The sequence below is a fragment of the Talpa europaea genome (assembly GCF_964194135.1).
Source record: "Talpa europaea genome assembly, chromosome: 7".
Lineage (NCBI taxonomy): Eukaryota > Metazoa > Chordata > Mammalia > Eulipotyphla > Talpidae > Talpa > Talpa europaea.
The window spans coordinates 96716170-96733700 of NC_140074.1; the positions used below are offsets into that span (position 1 = coordinate 96716170).

The 17531-nt window shown below is 39.9% G+C and overlaps 1 protein-coding gene across 1 annotated transcript in view; it reads right to left on the reverse strand.

The window, feature by feature from the left end:
• LOC311174271 (heparan sulfate glucosamine 3-O-sulfotransferase 3A1) overlaps positions 1-17012 on the reverse strand; it is a gene marked incomplete at both ends in the record, with an annotated part of 82995 nt that extends 65983 nt beyond the window's left edge. The window contains one exon of the mRNA XM_084238515.1: positions 16417-17012. Within this exon, the coding sequence (XP_084094641.1) occupies positions 16417-17012 (596 nt within the window). The remainder of the gene's footprint in view (positions 1-16416) is intronic.
• Between the last annotated feature and the right edge of the window lie 519 nt (positions 17013-17531).

Here is a 17531-nt window from a genome sequence, read left to right on the forward strand (position 1 = left end):
GGTGATTCTCCTTATAGAGTTTATTTTGTACATTGTGTTCAAAACCAACTATTGTAGAAAATGAACAATCTACTAGAGAAACTTTATTTACTTTCATGTTTAATTTTCCCTTTAGTTGTGATTTTTAATATTAGTTTTTGTGCAAACATGAAAATAGCAATTATTTGATTCTAAAAACAAAAGTTTTCAGACCAAGGTAACAAATACTTGAAAACAAATTTACAGGTAATAAATTTAGTCAGAACTCAAAACAGTTAGTGTAGTTATCACAGTTAACATGTAGCAAAATGTACACTTGATATTCCTGAACTGTTGTTAATTTTTCTACTTTATTCCAACTGACTAGGCCAATGTTAGGAATGCAACTTTATAGATGATTGCTAATTGATAATGGAAATAATCAAGTGCTGGGTTTCCCAAAACACCAACAATGAATCCATATATTTTTGTCTGGATTTAAAATTTGTAAACAGTCATTTACAAAGTCATTTTCTCTACCTTGAAGATATAAACTGTTGTTTCAGTTATACAAATCACCAAGATCTAATCGATGGAAAGAAATAATTCTGTTGAAATGTTGCTCTCTAATGTGGGAATATGTAAATCATTTCATGGTTTCCAACATTGTGAAATAAAATTCAATTCTGACTTAAAAAAATAAATAAATCCCATTCCCAAATCTGTCACTTTGCCCCTTCATTGGTGGCCCTTGAAATACGTGTTGCCAGAGTGCTTTCACTTTCTCTTCTCTCCTGCTGCAGTTACACAGAGTTTCTGGTCAGGCAATGAAAAGTCTTAAAAGTTCTATTGATTGAGGGCAGCTCTGGCCAGTATTGTCTGTCCCATGTAGGCAGACATGGTGTCCGGCTTTATCTTAATTAGGATTTCGGATGAGTAAAGATTTTATGAAGTTATTTGTTTAGATTTGAGCTCACTGTCTTGTTAATTCTTCAGTCCTCTGGACTCCCCACCCTCTTCTCTCTTCCCTCCTCCTTCATCCTCTCTATGTAACTACCCTTTATTACCAGGTTGCGAAAGGACAATCTTTAGATTTCTGCATATATGTTCACAGTGACATGTTATTTATAATATTCCAATAGCAAATCTAGTTGGATGCCATGAAAATAGTTTCTGAATTTTAGTATATGTGCTGCTGAAACAGGCACAAAATTCAGCCTCTGAAGTTTAGATACAGAAAGGTCCCTTATTTTCAGCAATTTTCAGCTTGCAATGTCCCCAAAGTTCTTTCTCTATGAATGTCTATGAGTTGCAGGAAAACAGTTGCCACCAATTAAGAAATGAAACCTTTTTTTTTTTTTGCCATGAGCAACAAATTTGTGTCTCAGACAGTAAAGCAATAAATTGGTTTCATTTTCTCTGGTTTTTCTTTTTTTATGTCTTCTCATCATCACCCAGATTTCCAGAGAGGAGAAAGTATTGGGAGTATAATAAAGAATGTCTTATTCTTGGTATTAATAGTGGAGAAACAAGAATAAGTCACAGATGAAAGAAAATCTGATGGCTGGAGCTTTTCAGCAAAATTTCAATGTTGGTGAGAGGAAACACCAAGCATTTACATTTCTTCATTCTTTCATGGACCGTTCAAGCAAGTGTCCAAAAAGATGGAGATTCTTAAAGCAGTTTGTTTTCCTTCCTACACTTGCAATGGAGTTTGCAACAGACTGATGGAGCACTGCCTTGAAAAATAGCCAGTATGCTCTTACCAGAAAATTCAAGGACACAGGCATAGCAGATGCCACTTGAGTTCAGCAGTTAGATCTAAAGAGAAAAATCTACAATTTAAAAAACCAGACCAAGGGTTTGCGCCCTGGTGGCACAAGTGGTTAAACACAGCACTATGAAGCAATCCACAGCCACTGCAGCACAAGTTTGATCCCCAGCCAGGGAGGTGACTCACGTGGCACAGCAGACCTCTCTTGTCTCGCCCACTGCTCCCCTCAGCAGTGTATTTCAGTTGAACTGCCTGTTCTGTTCCCCACTCTGTCTCTGGTGAATCCTCTTGCCTCCACACCTCTGGCCTGTACCCCAATTCTTGTATGCATAAATAAATATATCTTTAAAATACAAATAAAAAAACAGACCCAGGTAAAACCCTCTGATAAAAATCATTGATCATGTCACCACACATAAACCACTAGGTCAGTGCAGAAAGCAGGAGATACAGAATAAGCAACTAAGACAAAAGCACAAGTGACCCATTAAAACCCTCCTTTCATAAAGGAATACGGTTTATTTACATAGATGGTTAGCCACACTGGCTGTAAGCCAAGTGTGAGGATTCCACTGGTCAAGCCCAGGAAAGAAAGGAAGATGGCAGATTGGATACATGGGTGAAGTTCATTACTGTCTCTTTGAGGTTTTTCCATTTACTCATCAACTCATTGCTGACTGGCTTCAGTCACAGCGTAACTGCCCACATAGTCTCAAGTTCTTCCTAACTGATGAGACACCTTTTTTTTTGAACTTCTATTCACCTTTTCAAGAGCATTTGATACCACCAACCTTGAAACTGTCTCCTCCCCTGTGCTACCAACATTTCATTCTGAAATATTACATGTGGCAAAAACTTGAAAGAATTGCATGACAAATACTCATTTACCCATTAACTAAATTCTAAAAATATATTTTCCATAGTTTCATTATCCCATATCCATCCATCAACTTAAAGTATCATTTTTAATGCATTTCAAAGTAAATTATAGTCATCACTTCAGTTCCTCTGAAGGTACAGCAACGACCTCCTTATAGATAGAAACATATCTAAACAAGAATACAAATGTCTTTTCCGCGTCCTGCTCTCTTTCCCCCTTCCGCTTGTGGTGTGTGACACACTTTATTTACCTTTCTGTTCTGCTGACAGCTGACACCATCTCAACAACCTTCCCTGACAATGGCTCCCAAGTCTGCTTTACACAAGAGCTCCAGCTTACCCAGAAACACTTTCCAACTCACATGTCTGAGTCAAACTTGCTTGTTTTCCTGGAAAGCTGTTGCTTCTGTTTTCCTTATCACAGAGTTGCCAATAAGTATGCTTTACCTAGAAATCTTTAAATACAGTAGTCCCTCCTTATGCATGGGGGATACATCCCCAGAACCCTGGAGGAAGCCTAAAGCCAAGGATAATACCAAGCCCTCCCTATATAATGTTTTTTTTTTTCCCCTTTACATACACACCTATGATACACTTTAACTTAGAAATTAGGCACTGTCAGATATCAGGAACAATAACTCAAATTAGGACGATTAGAATGATATACAGTAATAAAAGCTATGCAAATGTAGTCTTTCCCTCAAAATATTTATTGCATGTAATAGTATCAGGCTCCAGCTGACCTGGGGTAGCTGAAACCATAAAAAAGGGGAGGGTGACTACAGTATCAGCCAACTTTACCTGCTTTCGTCATTGCTAGAATTCCATGCTAAGTTTTAAAATTCCTAACATTAAAAACACCTAGCAAATCCTTCACCCACTTTCCACGTCCATCCTGTGGCTCTGCTTCAGACCTCCATCATCTGAGGAATCCTCTAGATTCTTCATCAGCCACCTCACTCAGTGTGCATCCCCTATCTTTCATAGGCCACCAGGATTAGGTTTCCACAGCAGAACCAGCACAGCAGGCTGGCACAATCAGTCCTCTATTAAAAGCCTTCACTATCTACTCCCCTGCCCATGCTTCAGGGCCATGCTGTCCAAGACGGTAGCCACTGGTGTCCTAAGACTACGGAAATGTGGCTCATTGGAATCAAGCTGTGCTGCAAGCATAAAATGCATACTAAATTTGGAAGATTTCATATGAAAATGCTGCATTAATTAGTTTTATTTTTGATTGCATGTTGAAATTATAATATTTCAGACATACTGGCTTACATCAAAATGTTTTTGAAATTAGTTTCACCTCTTCATTCTTACTTTTTAAAATGACATATGAGGTTTGCAACACATTACTATTGGACAGAGATAATCTAAATAAAGTCCAACCTCCTCCAAACATCTTCAAGCATTTTTCTTTCCCAATCCTTTGCTCCCAACTGATGTCTCACTATTTACCCAGAAACACAGAATGTTGAATTAAATGACATGGTGGAATTGTTTCTCAGTACAGAGGGCGGGTGCTAAAGTATTCCTTTGCTGTGTCCCCCATGACTCCCTCCGAGCCTCACAGCATTCTCTGGCATCCAAAAGGCAGGAGGGAAAACAGAGAAGCAGGGGAATATGTATACATTTAACATACACTGAAGTACAAAGTCAAGGAAACATCAAAATGCATTATGAGTTTCAAAAAATGGCCAAAGACTACTTCAATTTGTGTTTAGATGATGTCTTTGCCAAGAGAGAATGTTTGTAGTTGAGTATATAATCAGCTTTACAATGAAATATCACCACTCCAAATAATTCTGCATATTTCACAAAATTCCCTTGGACCAAGGTCATAGACATGCAGCTCCCGGATGTGCTATTCTATTCTCACACAGTCACAGGGGGGTCTGTTATCTTCTGAGTTGTATCTCCACTGGGAGGTTAATCACCCTCAGCATGCATTCACAACATTGCAGAAGAATGTCAGGGGTGGGGACTTGCCTGAAAGTAACAAGATAAGTAGAGGAAGGGACGATCAAAGGACATATTGGAAGACTTCAGCCAGGCCTAAGGGTCTGTAAACTATGGCCAGTGGGTCAGACTCTTCTGGTAAATACAGTTTTACTGGAACATAGACACACCATGCATTTTGTTATCATTTAAGGCTGCTTTCCTGCTGTAAAAGAAAACATGGGCCCACAAAGCTTAAAATATTTTTTATTCCTTTCTAGGAAAAAAAATGTTAACCTCTGGCCTAAGGGTCATTTTTTTTTTTTTCATTTAATGAATAGTGAATCAATTATATGACAGGTTACAGACCCTGGAGATACTGGGTTGACAAAGACTGTGGTTTATAATCCATAGCCTAGACCCTTCATACTTAGCTTCTCAGGGCTCCTCAGTCTCATTTTAGTCTTTTCAAACAGGACTTTTATTTACACTAGTCACTAAACTTTTTTTACTGTTGAGATTTGTTATAGTATTTGTATTTGTAACAAATACACTTCCTATCCAACCCTTTCTACACACAAACCAAGTTTGTAGAGATAATGTGTGTCTAGTTTAGTTTACTACATGGGTTACACTTTCTTATTTCATCCTATTCTAGTCCTTCCCTTTCACTAAAAAAAAAAAAATGAGTGGTATGATTACATATTAATATCTCGTGATTGACAGTATGAAAAACTTTTGGTATACACCAGTTTTTTATTGTCTAACTCTGGTCTTCACCATAAGCCATAGGTCGAACACTAACAGCCATTCGCCTTCAGATGAGATTGATTTGCTCCATCTATACCGAATTTTGCTTTGTTTTGAGTTTTGGTTTTGAATATGTGAATTATTTCCCATTGTGTTTTTTAAAAAAATTCAGTATTCCAAGATCCTTTTGAAAAGTCTGAGGGTATGGCAATAATGAGACCATTTTCTTACTTATAATAATCAGCTGGAGCTGAGAAGTTTCTCCAGTGCTTATTTTCAACTTGCCACCCTTTGCCACAGGGCAAATGCACCTGAAAATTCCAAGAATTTTCATCACAAGCATTAGCTCCCCATGACCTCCCCCCATACAAATATAAAACAGATCCAATTTGTTTTCTTTCCATCATTAAAGCCTAGCAGGGCATTCTAGTAGCCCCTCTGGATTTGGTGAAAGCCTTTTTAACAGATACTGTTGTGATCCCAACTCCTCCTACAGCAAGAAGAAAGAGTACAACCTCATTAGAAAGAAAAACAAGTGGCTTTTATTTCTTAAAAAAAAAAAAAAAAAAAAAAAAAACCCACCACATTTGATGAAAGAAACTACAAGAATAGTTAGTCTACCAGGAAATTAAAAAAAAAATTGCCAATTTTTGTTTACTTTTAAAGCTTTGTTTGCGAAATGAAATCACTTCATTGTTGCAGTATTTTCCTACTGCCAGAGCAAATATCTAGTTAGAGCAAACATGGTTTCCGCTAAGAAAGGTGATGAGGGGAGCAGTTAGTTCTGGGATGTAACTTTAGTTGCAGCTTAATCCAGTTCCCTTTTTAAATACCTGAATTTAATGAGAATCTGCAAAGATTTATGACCATGACAAACACATCATTTCTGACTCTGTCATTCAAACCAATCCCCACAACTTTGATATTTCCTACTGAGAGGAGAGATCCAATCCAAGAAAGAACTCTGAAAAAGGGAAAAGAAGTTTTATTCCCATAATTTGATTGATTACTTCCTACTCTGAACACTCAAGAGAGAAAAGGCAAATTTTTCCTGTCTGTACTCAGATTTCTGCTACTAATCTTTTACAAGCAGGCAACAACCATAAAACACAAATTACTGACAAGGATCCACAGGCCAATCATACTAGTTTAAGATCTATGTGCATCAAAACATTGGGGAAAACATCTGAGATGAAAAACAGAAATTTAAAGATGAATGGGCCACTCACTCATTTCAATTCAATGCTTTAATTCATCCATTCTAGGAGGGGGAAAAAATAATTCTATAATATAATCCAGTCACTGGAATTTTGTTTTGTTTTGTTTTGTTGCAAGCCCTGTTTTGTTGGAAACCCTCCAAAACTGAATTTATATAATTCAGAGCATGCAATTGTGTCCAATGTATTCTCCAGAATTGTACCTGAGGAATTAGTTGGCCAAGTCCTTTAGCTTAATCTTGGTAAAGACACCTCTGTTTCTTCACATGCAAAAGATAAACTTCATGTCTAACATACCCTCATACTCCAATATCCTTTCCAATTTGTGATTCTATCTGGCTGGAATGAAAGGACATTCTAATCAAGAAACATATCTTATGTGGCAATGAGCTGACTGCTACAGTAAAGGGCGTGGCACTAATACTGACCAGTTGGCGGGAAATCAATTAGATGAACATTATTAATAACAACAATAGCCAAATAGTCCTTGGGGTAACAACTGGGATGGACCCTGACTGGGAATATATTAACATACATAAAGTATATATATAAAAAAAAAGGAGGTGTCAATCAAAATATGCAAATACAGAAAAGAACAAGAACGTTGGACTTTGTCAGTGACTCAGCCATATTCAGGGGAAGTGCTTGCTTGGGGAGAACCAGGTTAAAAGAGAACATGAGGTTGTGTGGTGTTATCAGCAAATGGGCACAGTCAACAACTCACTGGCCCCAATTCCAAGAGCAATAAGCAGGGTTCTGATTACATTTGGACAATATTTTGGATTCCCTGAGCAGCAATTTAAAAGAGGAAACATGCTCATTTGCACTGTGTAACAATTTTTTCATGGTTTTACTTTTTAGTGGACTCAGGATTTCAGATATGCTCAATAGGATGAATTCTGTGATCATATTACTTCTAAAAAAAGAGATTGACAAAAAATAAGTGGTTTTAGTTATTTCATATAAGCCAAAAGACTCACAAGGATATTTAAATATTTATTAAAATTCAATTTTTCAATAATATGTTGATATGCTGCCCAGTTTTCTAACTAATTCTGGTTTATGACCAGAATCAAATATATCAAATCAAATAAGAAAGGTTTTCAATGCCCACAATCTCTGAGCTACTAAGGGCTTGCTGAAACAATAACACGTTGGAGGTGAATGAATGAGTCTGGTACAGTACCAGTTTTAACATTTACTTGGCCATATGACCTTGGGGAAATTACTTCAACTTTATGAGGCTCTGTCATGACCTACAGAAGGCAGAAAGTGACAGAACCTACCTAACAATATTAATCATATTAATAAAACATCCAGCTTACAGGCAGCAGACCATTCAGTATCAACCAGCACATAGTGAGGGGTCAACAAATATAGCTATTATTGCCCTACATTTAAAGTGATAGCTAGATCATCCAAACAGAAAATCAACAAGGAAACACTGGACTTGAACTATAGACCAGATGAAGTTAAACACATGCACAGAACATTCCATCCAAGAGCAGCAGAATACACATTCTTCTCAAGTGTTCACAGAACAATTCCTGGGACATAGCATACGTTAAGTCTCAAAACAAGACTTAACAAACTTAAGAAGATTGAAATTACATTAAATATCTTTTCCAGCCACAGTGGCATGAAACTAGAAATCAGTAACAAAAGGAATAATTCATCAATATTACATTGAACAAACAATGGGTCAAAGGAGAGATCAAAAAATTACTTCTGATGAAGAAAAATGGAGCCACAACATATCAAAACATATGCGATGCATAAAAGCAGCCAGTCCTAACAGGAAAGTTTATGCAGACAAATGCCTACATTAAGAAAAAAAGAAAGATGTCAAATAAAATCCCTAACTTTATATCTGAAAGGAACTAGAATAGAAGAAAAAACTAAATCCAAAAATAACATAGGGGGAAAAATAACAGAGATGGGAACAGTAATAAATGAAACAGAGACTAAAATGATAAATTTCATGAAATGTACATTGTAGGGTTCAAATATTTTGCTGTATTTCAATACTCAAAATTGTTGAAGAAAGTGTATACCAATGAATATGGAAAAATACCCAATGATAAATATGGAATGGTATTAAATCACAGAAATTATTTTTCTCTATCTAAGCATCAGTAGTCTGCCTTTTACATGAAACAGGTTTATAAAATGGATCCAACAAAGACAAGTGAGTCAATGGTTAAGAAGAAATACCATTAGCTTCTTTTAGTCTCGAGATGCAGTCAGTATTGTTTTGTTTTACTTAAGTAAAAATGTGTTGTGGACAGACACTATTTTTATAGTTGTTAAAAACATTAAAGAAAATGTTCGTGGGAGGTTTTCATTACTTTATTAAACCAAAATCTCAGATGCACAACTGTGTACTTAAAACAAGCAGAAGATGTTAGCAAGTCACCTTTATAGGAATGTTAAGTCTGATAACCCTGGCAGTTGTGCTGCTAGGTGCCAGATCTAACAGTCCCAGCAGGACAAACTACCTATGATGCCCAGGTTCTGGTACTCCAGTGCTCTGGGAGTTTGGATTTTTTCCTCTTCTTTCTTTGACCTTGAAATCTACCATTGTTTCAGGCCTATGTTACTCCTATGACTGGTCTCGTAAGTCATGGTCTCAAAGCCAAAGGTTAAAGCGCCAAGTCCAGTAAGCAGTTAGACTATTTAAACTGGCCCATAAAATCCAGACTATACTCTCAACTTAGCCAGATGGCACGTCCAGAGCCCTAATCCCATCTCTTCACCCCATAACTAGCTTCCTGACCTGACAACTGCTCCTCCTGTGTTTGTCGCAATAAAAGCCAGATTCTCAAGTCAGATTTTCCTCTGATCCCTGCTTTAGTTCTTTGTATTCTCAAAAGTCTGTCATTTACATCAATGTTTTTTGATCCCCAGCACAAGAAGGGTTCAGTCAGGGGTGGGTGACTTTTTATACCTTCTTTACTTTACATTTCCCAGCCATAACAAAGAGAAAGAAAAACAAAACTGTCTCTGTGATTATTTCAGGGGACAAGAGAGTAGGAGGGGAGCCATGAGCCAATTTTATTATGAAATAAGCTGAGGGAAAGATCAGCATGTCTGGAAGCAACAGGTGCTGGCAGTGAGGGGAAGCTGGCAGGCCTGTGCCTGGAGCCTTCAGAAGGAAGGAAAGAAGCAACATGGAGTATTTCGGCGTGAGTTCCCATCCTTGATGCCCATTAGGCATCACCTGCCTTCTTTGTGGATGGTGCTGTTTTTTCTTTTTATGTTAGAATAATTTTAGATATTAAAATTGTAAGGGGGGAAAAAAAAAGACTACAGAGAGTTCTCATATACCCCTCCATGCAGATTTCCCTAAGATTATCATCTTACGTACCGTCATCAAAAACCAAGAAATTTGCCTTGGTCTAATACTATTAACTAAACCACACACATTATTCAAATTTCCTCAATTTTACCAAATACTCTTTTCTGCTCTGAGTCAATCAAGGGTACTTACTTAATAGTAATTCGTCTCTTTTGTCTCTTCCACTTGTGACAATTTACCAGTCTTCCTTTGTTTCATGATCTTGACATTCTTTCAGAGTATGGATCAGGTATTTTGCAGATGCCCTTCTATTCAGACTGGTTTAATGTTTTCTCATGATTAGATGGGGACTGTGGATTGAGGGGGAGAACACCTCATAGAGGAAAGGCTCTCCTTGCATTATACCAGTGGGTACATGAACCATGAACGCAGACAACATTCACCTTTAGCATTAGGTTAATCTGACATCTGTCTGGTTGCTCCATGATAGCAATCCCATTTTCCCCTTTCCTCCTGCCTTACTATTAACCTGACCACCTGCCGTCCCCCTCAGCCTGCACTCCTAATGCAGGCATTGGCTTGCAACACAGGCCCTCTCTCCTGCAGGAACTCAGGCAGCACCTTCCTGTGAATCTTTCCATCCTGGGCAGGATATTCAACAGTATAACTTGGGTGTGGTAAGGGTTAAACAAGCTTCTGTGTGCTGCCTGTTAAGAATCAGGGAACGCTCCTCCGGAGCCTGTGCAACACAGGAGAAGGAACAAGGCTGCATTACTGATGTTGAAAAGAATCATCTGGAAGTATTTTCATTTGAAGCTGGCTTTCAGAAACAGAGGCAAAACACACCAACAAAACTAATCTGGGGCATATGGCATTCCTTTCAGTCATGCACATTTCTAATATAAATCTCCTAATCATTTATATCTTGTTTTTCAGGTTTATTGTGAAGGCAAGTCTCTTTTATTTCTCTCCAAAGAATAAATTCCCTGCCTAAAAGAAGAGAGCTCAGGCAGAGAGGCAAAGTACAGGTCAGACACGCTAAGCAGATCATACTTGCTGTAAGTGCTACCTAACATGATTTTGCACTCCCCCTTTTTTCACTGAGAAAGGTAAATATACGTGATAATGACAAGGTTTTCAAAATCATCTTTTGGGTTCCCTGCTGATGCTTCCTCCCACTAGGTGGCGCTACACATCACATTCAGAGCTGACTGGTGTCGAAAATTTATGAAGAGGATTTTTTAACCTTTGCAAGAATATCCCATGTGTGCTGGCAAGAACTATACTTCATTCTCAATAAACATACCGCCCACCCTCTTTTTACATTTACTGTCATCTGACAGCTTCTGAAATAGGCCAAAACTGAGCTGCTGGAATTAGTCCTCCAGTGATGGTAAGATAAATGCAAATATTAGCTGTGCTGCAGTCTTGACCTCCTAAGTAATGCAAAAAATAACAAAGTTGCATCACTGGAGGCAAGCAACTGCAGAGTTGCTTCAATTCACTGAACTCAGCACTTCCTCATTTTCTAAAATCTGATTTCACATAAGTTTATTTATTAACTGTACCAACATCCCCCACAGAGAGTTTTAAATGATAACAAATTAGTAAACATTTTAAAGTGCTGGCAAGCATTTTTAGGACATTCTCATAGATGCAAATACTAGGGAGCTAAAATAATACTTCGATGCAATTTCCTCTGATTACATATTAAAGGCCTTGTATTTAATAAGAAACCACAGTTTAATAATTTTAACACACCACTTAAGCAGAAACAAATTTTCTGGAAGCTTTCTAATATCATTGGGATACATATCAAGAAATGATGCTCTTTATCAGTCAAGTTGCTATTACTTGGTGGAGGAAGATGTTCCCCTAAGGAAAATCGCTGAGTATGTAAAGTCCCCCGACTGGGCGTAGCCATTTGACTAATGGTAATTATAATTTCCAATTGTTCAAATGTGTCCCTTAGAGATACGAGCCTTTTTGTTGTTTACATCAAGTAGATTTGTTTGTTCTGTGACCCTCTTCTTCTGATGTGAGCATCTGGTCTATGTAAGGTTAGCTCCTGTCTTCATTAATTGCACAGGCTTATTTCATTCCCACGACCCCTTCAAGATGCAGATTTGGCACTTATTCCTTTCTGGCCAATCAACTTATTTATAGGAGACAAATATTTTGGCCAGAGCATTTCCTTTGTAAGGGGAGGGCAGGAGATTAGAATATTGTCAAAGGTTTTCACTTAGAGATGGCTGTGCATTTCACATGAAGTCTATGAGCACAGTATAAGTCTCATTACTATAAAGGAATACTTACTCACATAAAGGCATTCCAAGTTCAGGCTATACCTGGAATAATAGTGTTTTTTGTTGTTAACGGTTGTTTGTAATGAATGCCTGGACTCAACAGTACCAAAGTCTGTTCCTACCCTGGGTGTCTGAGAATGCTCAGAAGTCTCCCAACCACTTAATAATTCCTCTTATCAATCCATTACTTTCCCCACCTACTTCAAGTCTGCTCCATACACAAGAACCAGGCTGTGTGACTTGTACTGCTGGAGTCGTCCACTGGGAAGATGAGCCCGGGGACCAAACATTCTGCAAACAAAATGACAGCCCTGTGGCTTCTCCTAAGGGGCTGCTTGCAACCTCTCACTAGATGGGAAGTGTCCAGTCACTCCTGGGAGCTCTTGGGAACTATATGCATGAAAGAAATCATACCCTCTCCCTCTGTACACATGTAACATAGACTCAGGGTCCAAAACAACTTCTTTCCTCTTTCCTCCTAGCCTTCATCGCTTCCCAACATTATTAACTCTGCTCTAATGACAGGCAGTTCTTTGGACTTCAGTCCATATGACCTTGCATGGGTGGCCAGACTCTGCAGCTCCCTTGGCTCAAATTTCATTTCCAACCCTTCATGCAAAATGGACTTGTGGCTCAGGAGGGTGGGAAACTGCACATGGAGGTACTTTGCAGCTGCTCCCAGCTGCTATGAAATGCCGATTTCTCCCGAAAGTTCCTCTGTGAGTTCGTCTCTCCCATGTCCTCAAAATACAAGGCAATGATCACTAGAGGCCACAAAACTTCCATCTTGATGAAGTCAGGAGAAAACTAACTTCTAAACTCCAAGTTGTGTAATCTTTCATTTTTCTAGAAGCTACAGGGTAAAATAATTTTAGCAATATTTTCCCCTGCTGAAATTGTCCAGTTCTACTAAATATAGGAAATAGAAGTAGTAATAAAAGATTAGATAATGACCATTCACTAACTTTTACAAAAAAATAAAGTGTTACAGAAGTCAAACACTTATTTATGTATATATGATGTGTACATGTGTTTATGTGGGTATACACACATTCATTCATAGCTTTAAATATTTTATAGTAGGTATATTTTGTTTTAAGAAAAATAAACACACTTTGAGTTGGCACAGAATACACAGGCGGAGAGGAGGTCTTCATATTAAATTCTAAGCTCATGTCCCCTTGAATTACCAGATAGGCATTTGGTTTTGACTTCCAGAAAAGATCTCAATGTTTCGAAGCTGTTTTCCTTTATGAACCCACCACACATTCAATGAAAATGGAGACTATTCATTGCAAAGGATTGCTTTCCCATGACATGTAAGCCACAGACATTTGTTGTACTGATATCATGTCTGCTAAATTAAGTAATGTGGAATGTTTTTAAACCCCAACAGGGTGGAGTTCCATATTCAGAGAACTCCACTGAATTGTTCTAAATTATCAATAATAAATTTCCTGGTATACTCTCTGTTTCATTTATTTTAGAGTAATGTTAGGACCTTTTAAATCAATAAGAATGATTTCCTTTTTAGAGATCTTGAATAAATTCTCTTTCTTAGCATTTACTGTAAATTTGCTCAAATGAAGAGACTGATGATTATACTATTCTTGAAAAGCAGCTTTTTTAAGTACTTATTTTTTTCCAGTGGGAGAAAGTTATGGAAACATCCTAGCAGTAGTCATTTTTAATTCTCAAACTCATCCTCCAAGGGATTTTCTTCAAACTTCCTAATAGCAGGACAGTAGGGGGCACTGCCACTATAAACTATTATGGCAAACTGAGCTAAAAAAACAAGCCTAGGCAGTTATGATTCTGTCATGCAAATATACAGATTTTCTTCTTTCATAAATCACTTTGGGTGCAAATACCGGAAATGTCTTTCTGAGTGTGTGTGTGTGTGTGTGTGTGTGTGTGTGAGAGAGAGAGAGAGAGACAGAAATCCTATATTGCAAGTTTGGGACTGATTAAGGAAGTTCTACCTGAATCCCCCATCCTAAAATACTGGCTAAAAACAATCAGCTAAAACACACTTATAATCATATGACATTCTGTGTAGGATTTCTTTTTCATAGTTAAGTCTTCAGCCTTTCTTCCAAACATCAAACTCTAAGTTCAGAACCAAGATGAAAGACAGTGCTAAAATTTCATTAAATAATCACATAATCCAGGCTCCATAGGTTGGATTTTTTTTTTGTAATTGAGTTAAACTTAAATTTATGTATCCAATAAAAATCATTGCAAATGGTAAAACAAAGACATTGCTCCAACACTTAGAAAATTAAATTCACCAAACCATGAAGTCTACTCTGCAGTTATTTTTGTAACCACCATAAATTGCTTTATAGAACTCCTCTGCTGAAGTAAACAATCCACAGAGAGATTTACTTTACAGCATGCACCCACTTTCCAAGCAAGAGAGTGGCCTAAACGTTTATGACTCTTTCTCTTTTTTAAAAAAAAAATACTTGTGTTTCTAGTTACCTTGAAAGCTTCCTTCCCTTATACGAGCTCAGAAAGGTCCATAGAAAAATAAGAGCCGGATTTGTAGATAGACTGTGCTCTCAAATACTCATTTCTGGATTATGAAGAAACAATCCTACTTTGTGGAAATAAAGTCTAATCGCAAAATGAAAATAAAGGACTTAATACTAAATATTTCACCATATTTTAATAGTACCTCAGAGTCAAACATTGTCTGAAATATTTCAGGCAGTCGGCTTGAAATGCGTTCACTTATAACACTGTACGAGAACAAATTCAATGCAAACTGCTATAGATAAGACTTTTAGGGGTCTTTAATCACTCGGTTCTTGTGTCCTTGATGGAAAAAACAGAGCTACCTTTGTGCTAAAAAGAAGGACCTGTTGTTTCCAGATTCAACAGGTCATTTTTGTAAGAACTTCCCAGAGGATACAACATAAATGACAGAAACACAAGGGGATTTTTAAGTGGCTCATGATTTTAAATGATATATATTATATATTAAGGAAAGGGTGTTTGTTTTTCTTTCCAACAAATGGAAAGTTGCTGTTTTAAGTGTTTTATGTTTGAATTCGACTTTTCCAAATGTTTTCTCCTGAGTTGGATTACTGTAAATTTGGTTCCTGAACTCAATCTGCGGGTGTGCTTGACCTCTGGAGTAAATAAACTGGTCAGATCAAGTCCATTTCTATTGGGGGATGAATGGCTAATTTAGTGGATTTTTGAAATTTGTATAAATTGTGTTGTAACCTTTGTAACATTGCCACAGTTAAAATAACCAGGAGAATACATATTTAATGAAGCAGATAAAACTTTATAAAAATGAAAATTCCGGCAACAGTGTATTCAGAGGCAAGAAAAAAGGCCAATTTTTTTTATGGCCAACAAAATCCAGGTGACACTAGGATTTATTAGACTTTGGCTGGTTCTATTCTATTATTTAAGGTGGTCTGAATTTGAGAAGACTGGCAGATTTAAGATTAAGATCTAAAACTGCATTTAGGAGGGTTTTCACAAAGTAAAACCACTTTTCTTCCTTTTTAAAAAAAAAAAAAAATTGGCTACATCATTTGTAAAGACAATTGTATGAAGATCTTTAGAAAAGTTTCTGCCAACCCAGAGACAAATGGCACTCTTTCCTATAAACAGAGAAAGCACTTGACAAAATTCATTCTTGGTCCCAAACAAAAGTTATTGCCAGGGAAGCACTGTTTAAAACAGGGTGACTGGTTGCTGATACTTGTCTGGACAGATATTTCCCAACTACCTAGTTTCTGTTTCTTGCACTTTTACTAAATATCGGTATTACCTACTGCAGTGATCTGGCAAAGGGTCAAGGTAAATAAATACCTGAGGGCAAAGCCTGCGGTAACCACAGGGGATTGCCCAGAAGATAAAAAAGAAATAAAAACAGGCTTCCTGGGGGAAAGGACTGACTAGGTTACCTATCCAGTAATTGATGAACAGGTTTTGAACTTAGGAGGGATTTTTCCTTTAGCCAACAACTTGAATACTTCCAGAGAGCAGGAGGAAAATGGAGATTGGTTACATGGGGCGTAGGGGGAATCCCAAGGACTAAGGAAAAAAGCTTTAAGGCCAATATTTCCCTCCCACCCTCTGCTTCAACACCCACTTGCCTGGAAAGAGAAAGCATGGTGGATAAAACAGTCCTCAACGTAAGGTCAGTTGATGACCCGTGGCCTTCTGCATAAAATGGGGAGGGAGGCGACTCTCTCCAGCTTCCCCTCCACCTAGACTCCCCACCCCCACCCGAGCTCTAGCTGACCCGGGCTGTGCCCCGCACCAGCTCACCGGTACCAGGCGAGGCCTTTGTGGTAGCTGCGGTCGAAGAAGTGGGGTTCCGCGCCCACGGCGCGCACGTCGGGGTGCACGCGCAGGAACTCGAGCAGCGCCCGCGTGCCGCCCTTCTTCACGCCGATGATGATGGCCTGCGGCAGCTGCTTACTGCCCTCGTCCAGCAGCAAGGCCAGGGTCCCCGGCGGGGCCTCGGTCACACTGCTCCCCGCCCCGGAGCCACCGGGACTCCCGGCCAGGCCAGGGGTCTCCTCTTCCCAGGCCGCCTCCTCACCCTCGCCGCGCGGCGCGGACGGTCTGCGCCTCCGCCAATGCTGCACTTGCAGGAGGCGCTTTCTCTGTGCCGCCGGCCACACCGCCAGCTCCCTCGGGCCTCCGGCCAGGACGCCGCGACCCCGGGCCCCCGCCTCCTCGCTGCCGCCTGACAGCCCCACGACGGGGCTCGATAGGGTCTGGCAGCGCTCGGCGAGGCAGTAGAAGACGTAAAGGGACGTGAGCAGGGAGCAGAGCATCAGCAAGAACCTCCGGAAGATGCTGCGGGACAGCGGCTCTGCCGAGGTGGGGTGGGCGCCGGCGGGGCCCGGAGGGGTCATCCTAGCCGGAGGCGACGTCTGGCAGCGCGCGGGCCATGCTAGGCCGGGACTCCGCCAGGTGCCATGACATCCTCCAGGAGGCCTGAGCGCTGGACGGAGGCTACCTCGCCTGTGCGTCCCCGCGGCCGTGCGAACTGCCTCGAGAGACGGCAGCCGGGGCTCCTCGGGGACACCGATCCCCGGGAGCCCCGCGCGCGCGGGATCCCTGCCTCCGGTCGAGGAACGGGGAGGGGAACGTGGTGCCGTGCTTAAGAAACCATCGTCTTAGACTCGCCCAAGTCTTGAGCCTCGGGGCAGCATTCGGCGCCCCAGTTCCCCGAGAATAGCCGGAATGGGGGGTCTTGGCGGCGGTGGCGCAAGCGTGTCTCCCAGTCGGGCCGGGCTGTCCTCGGCGCGCAGGTCTCCGCTCAGCGGTCGTGCATCCCTCGCTCGGATCGGATGAAGGGGTCGTGCGGCTCTGGCTCGGGGACGGCCGGCCCGCAGGCAGCGGGAGCGACCGCGTCGCCCAGCCCCTGCTTC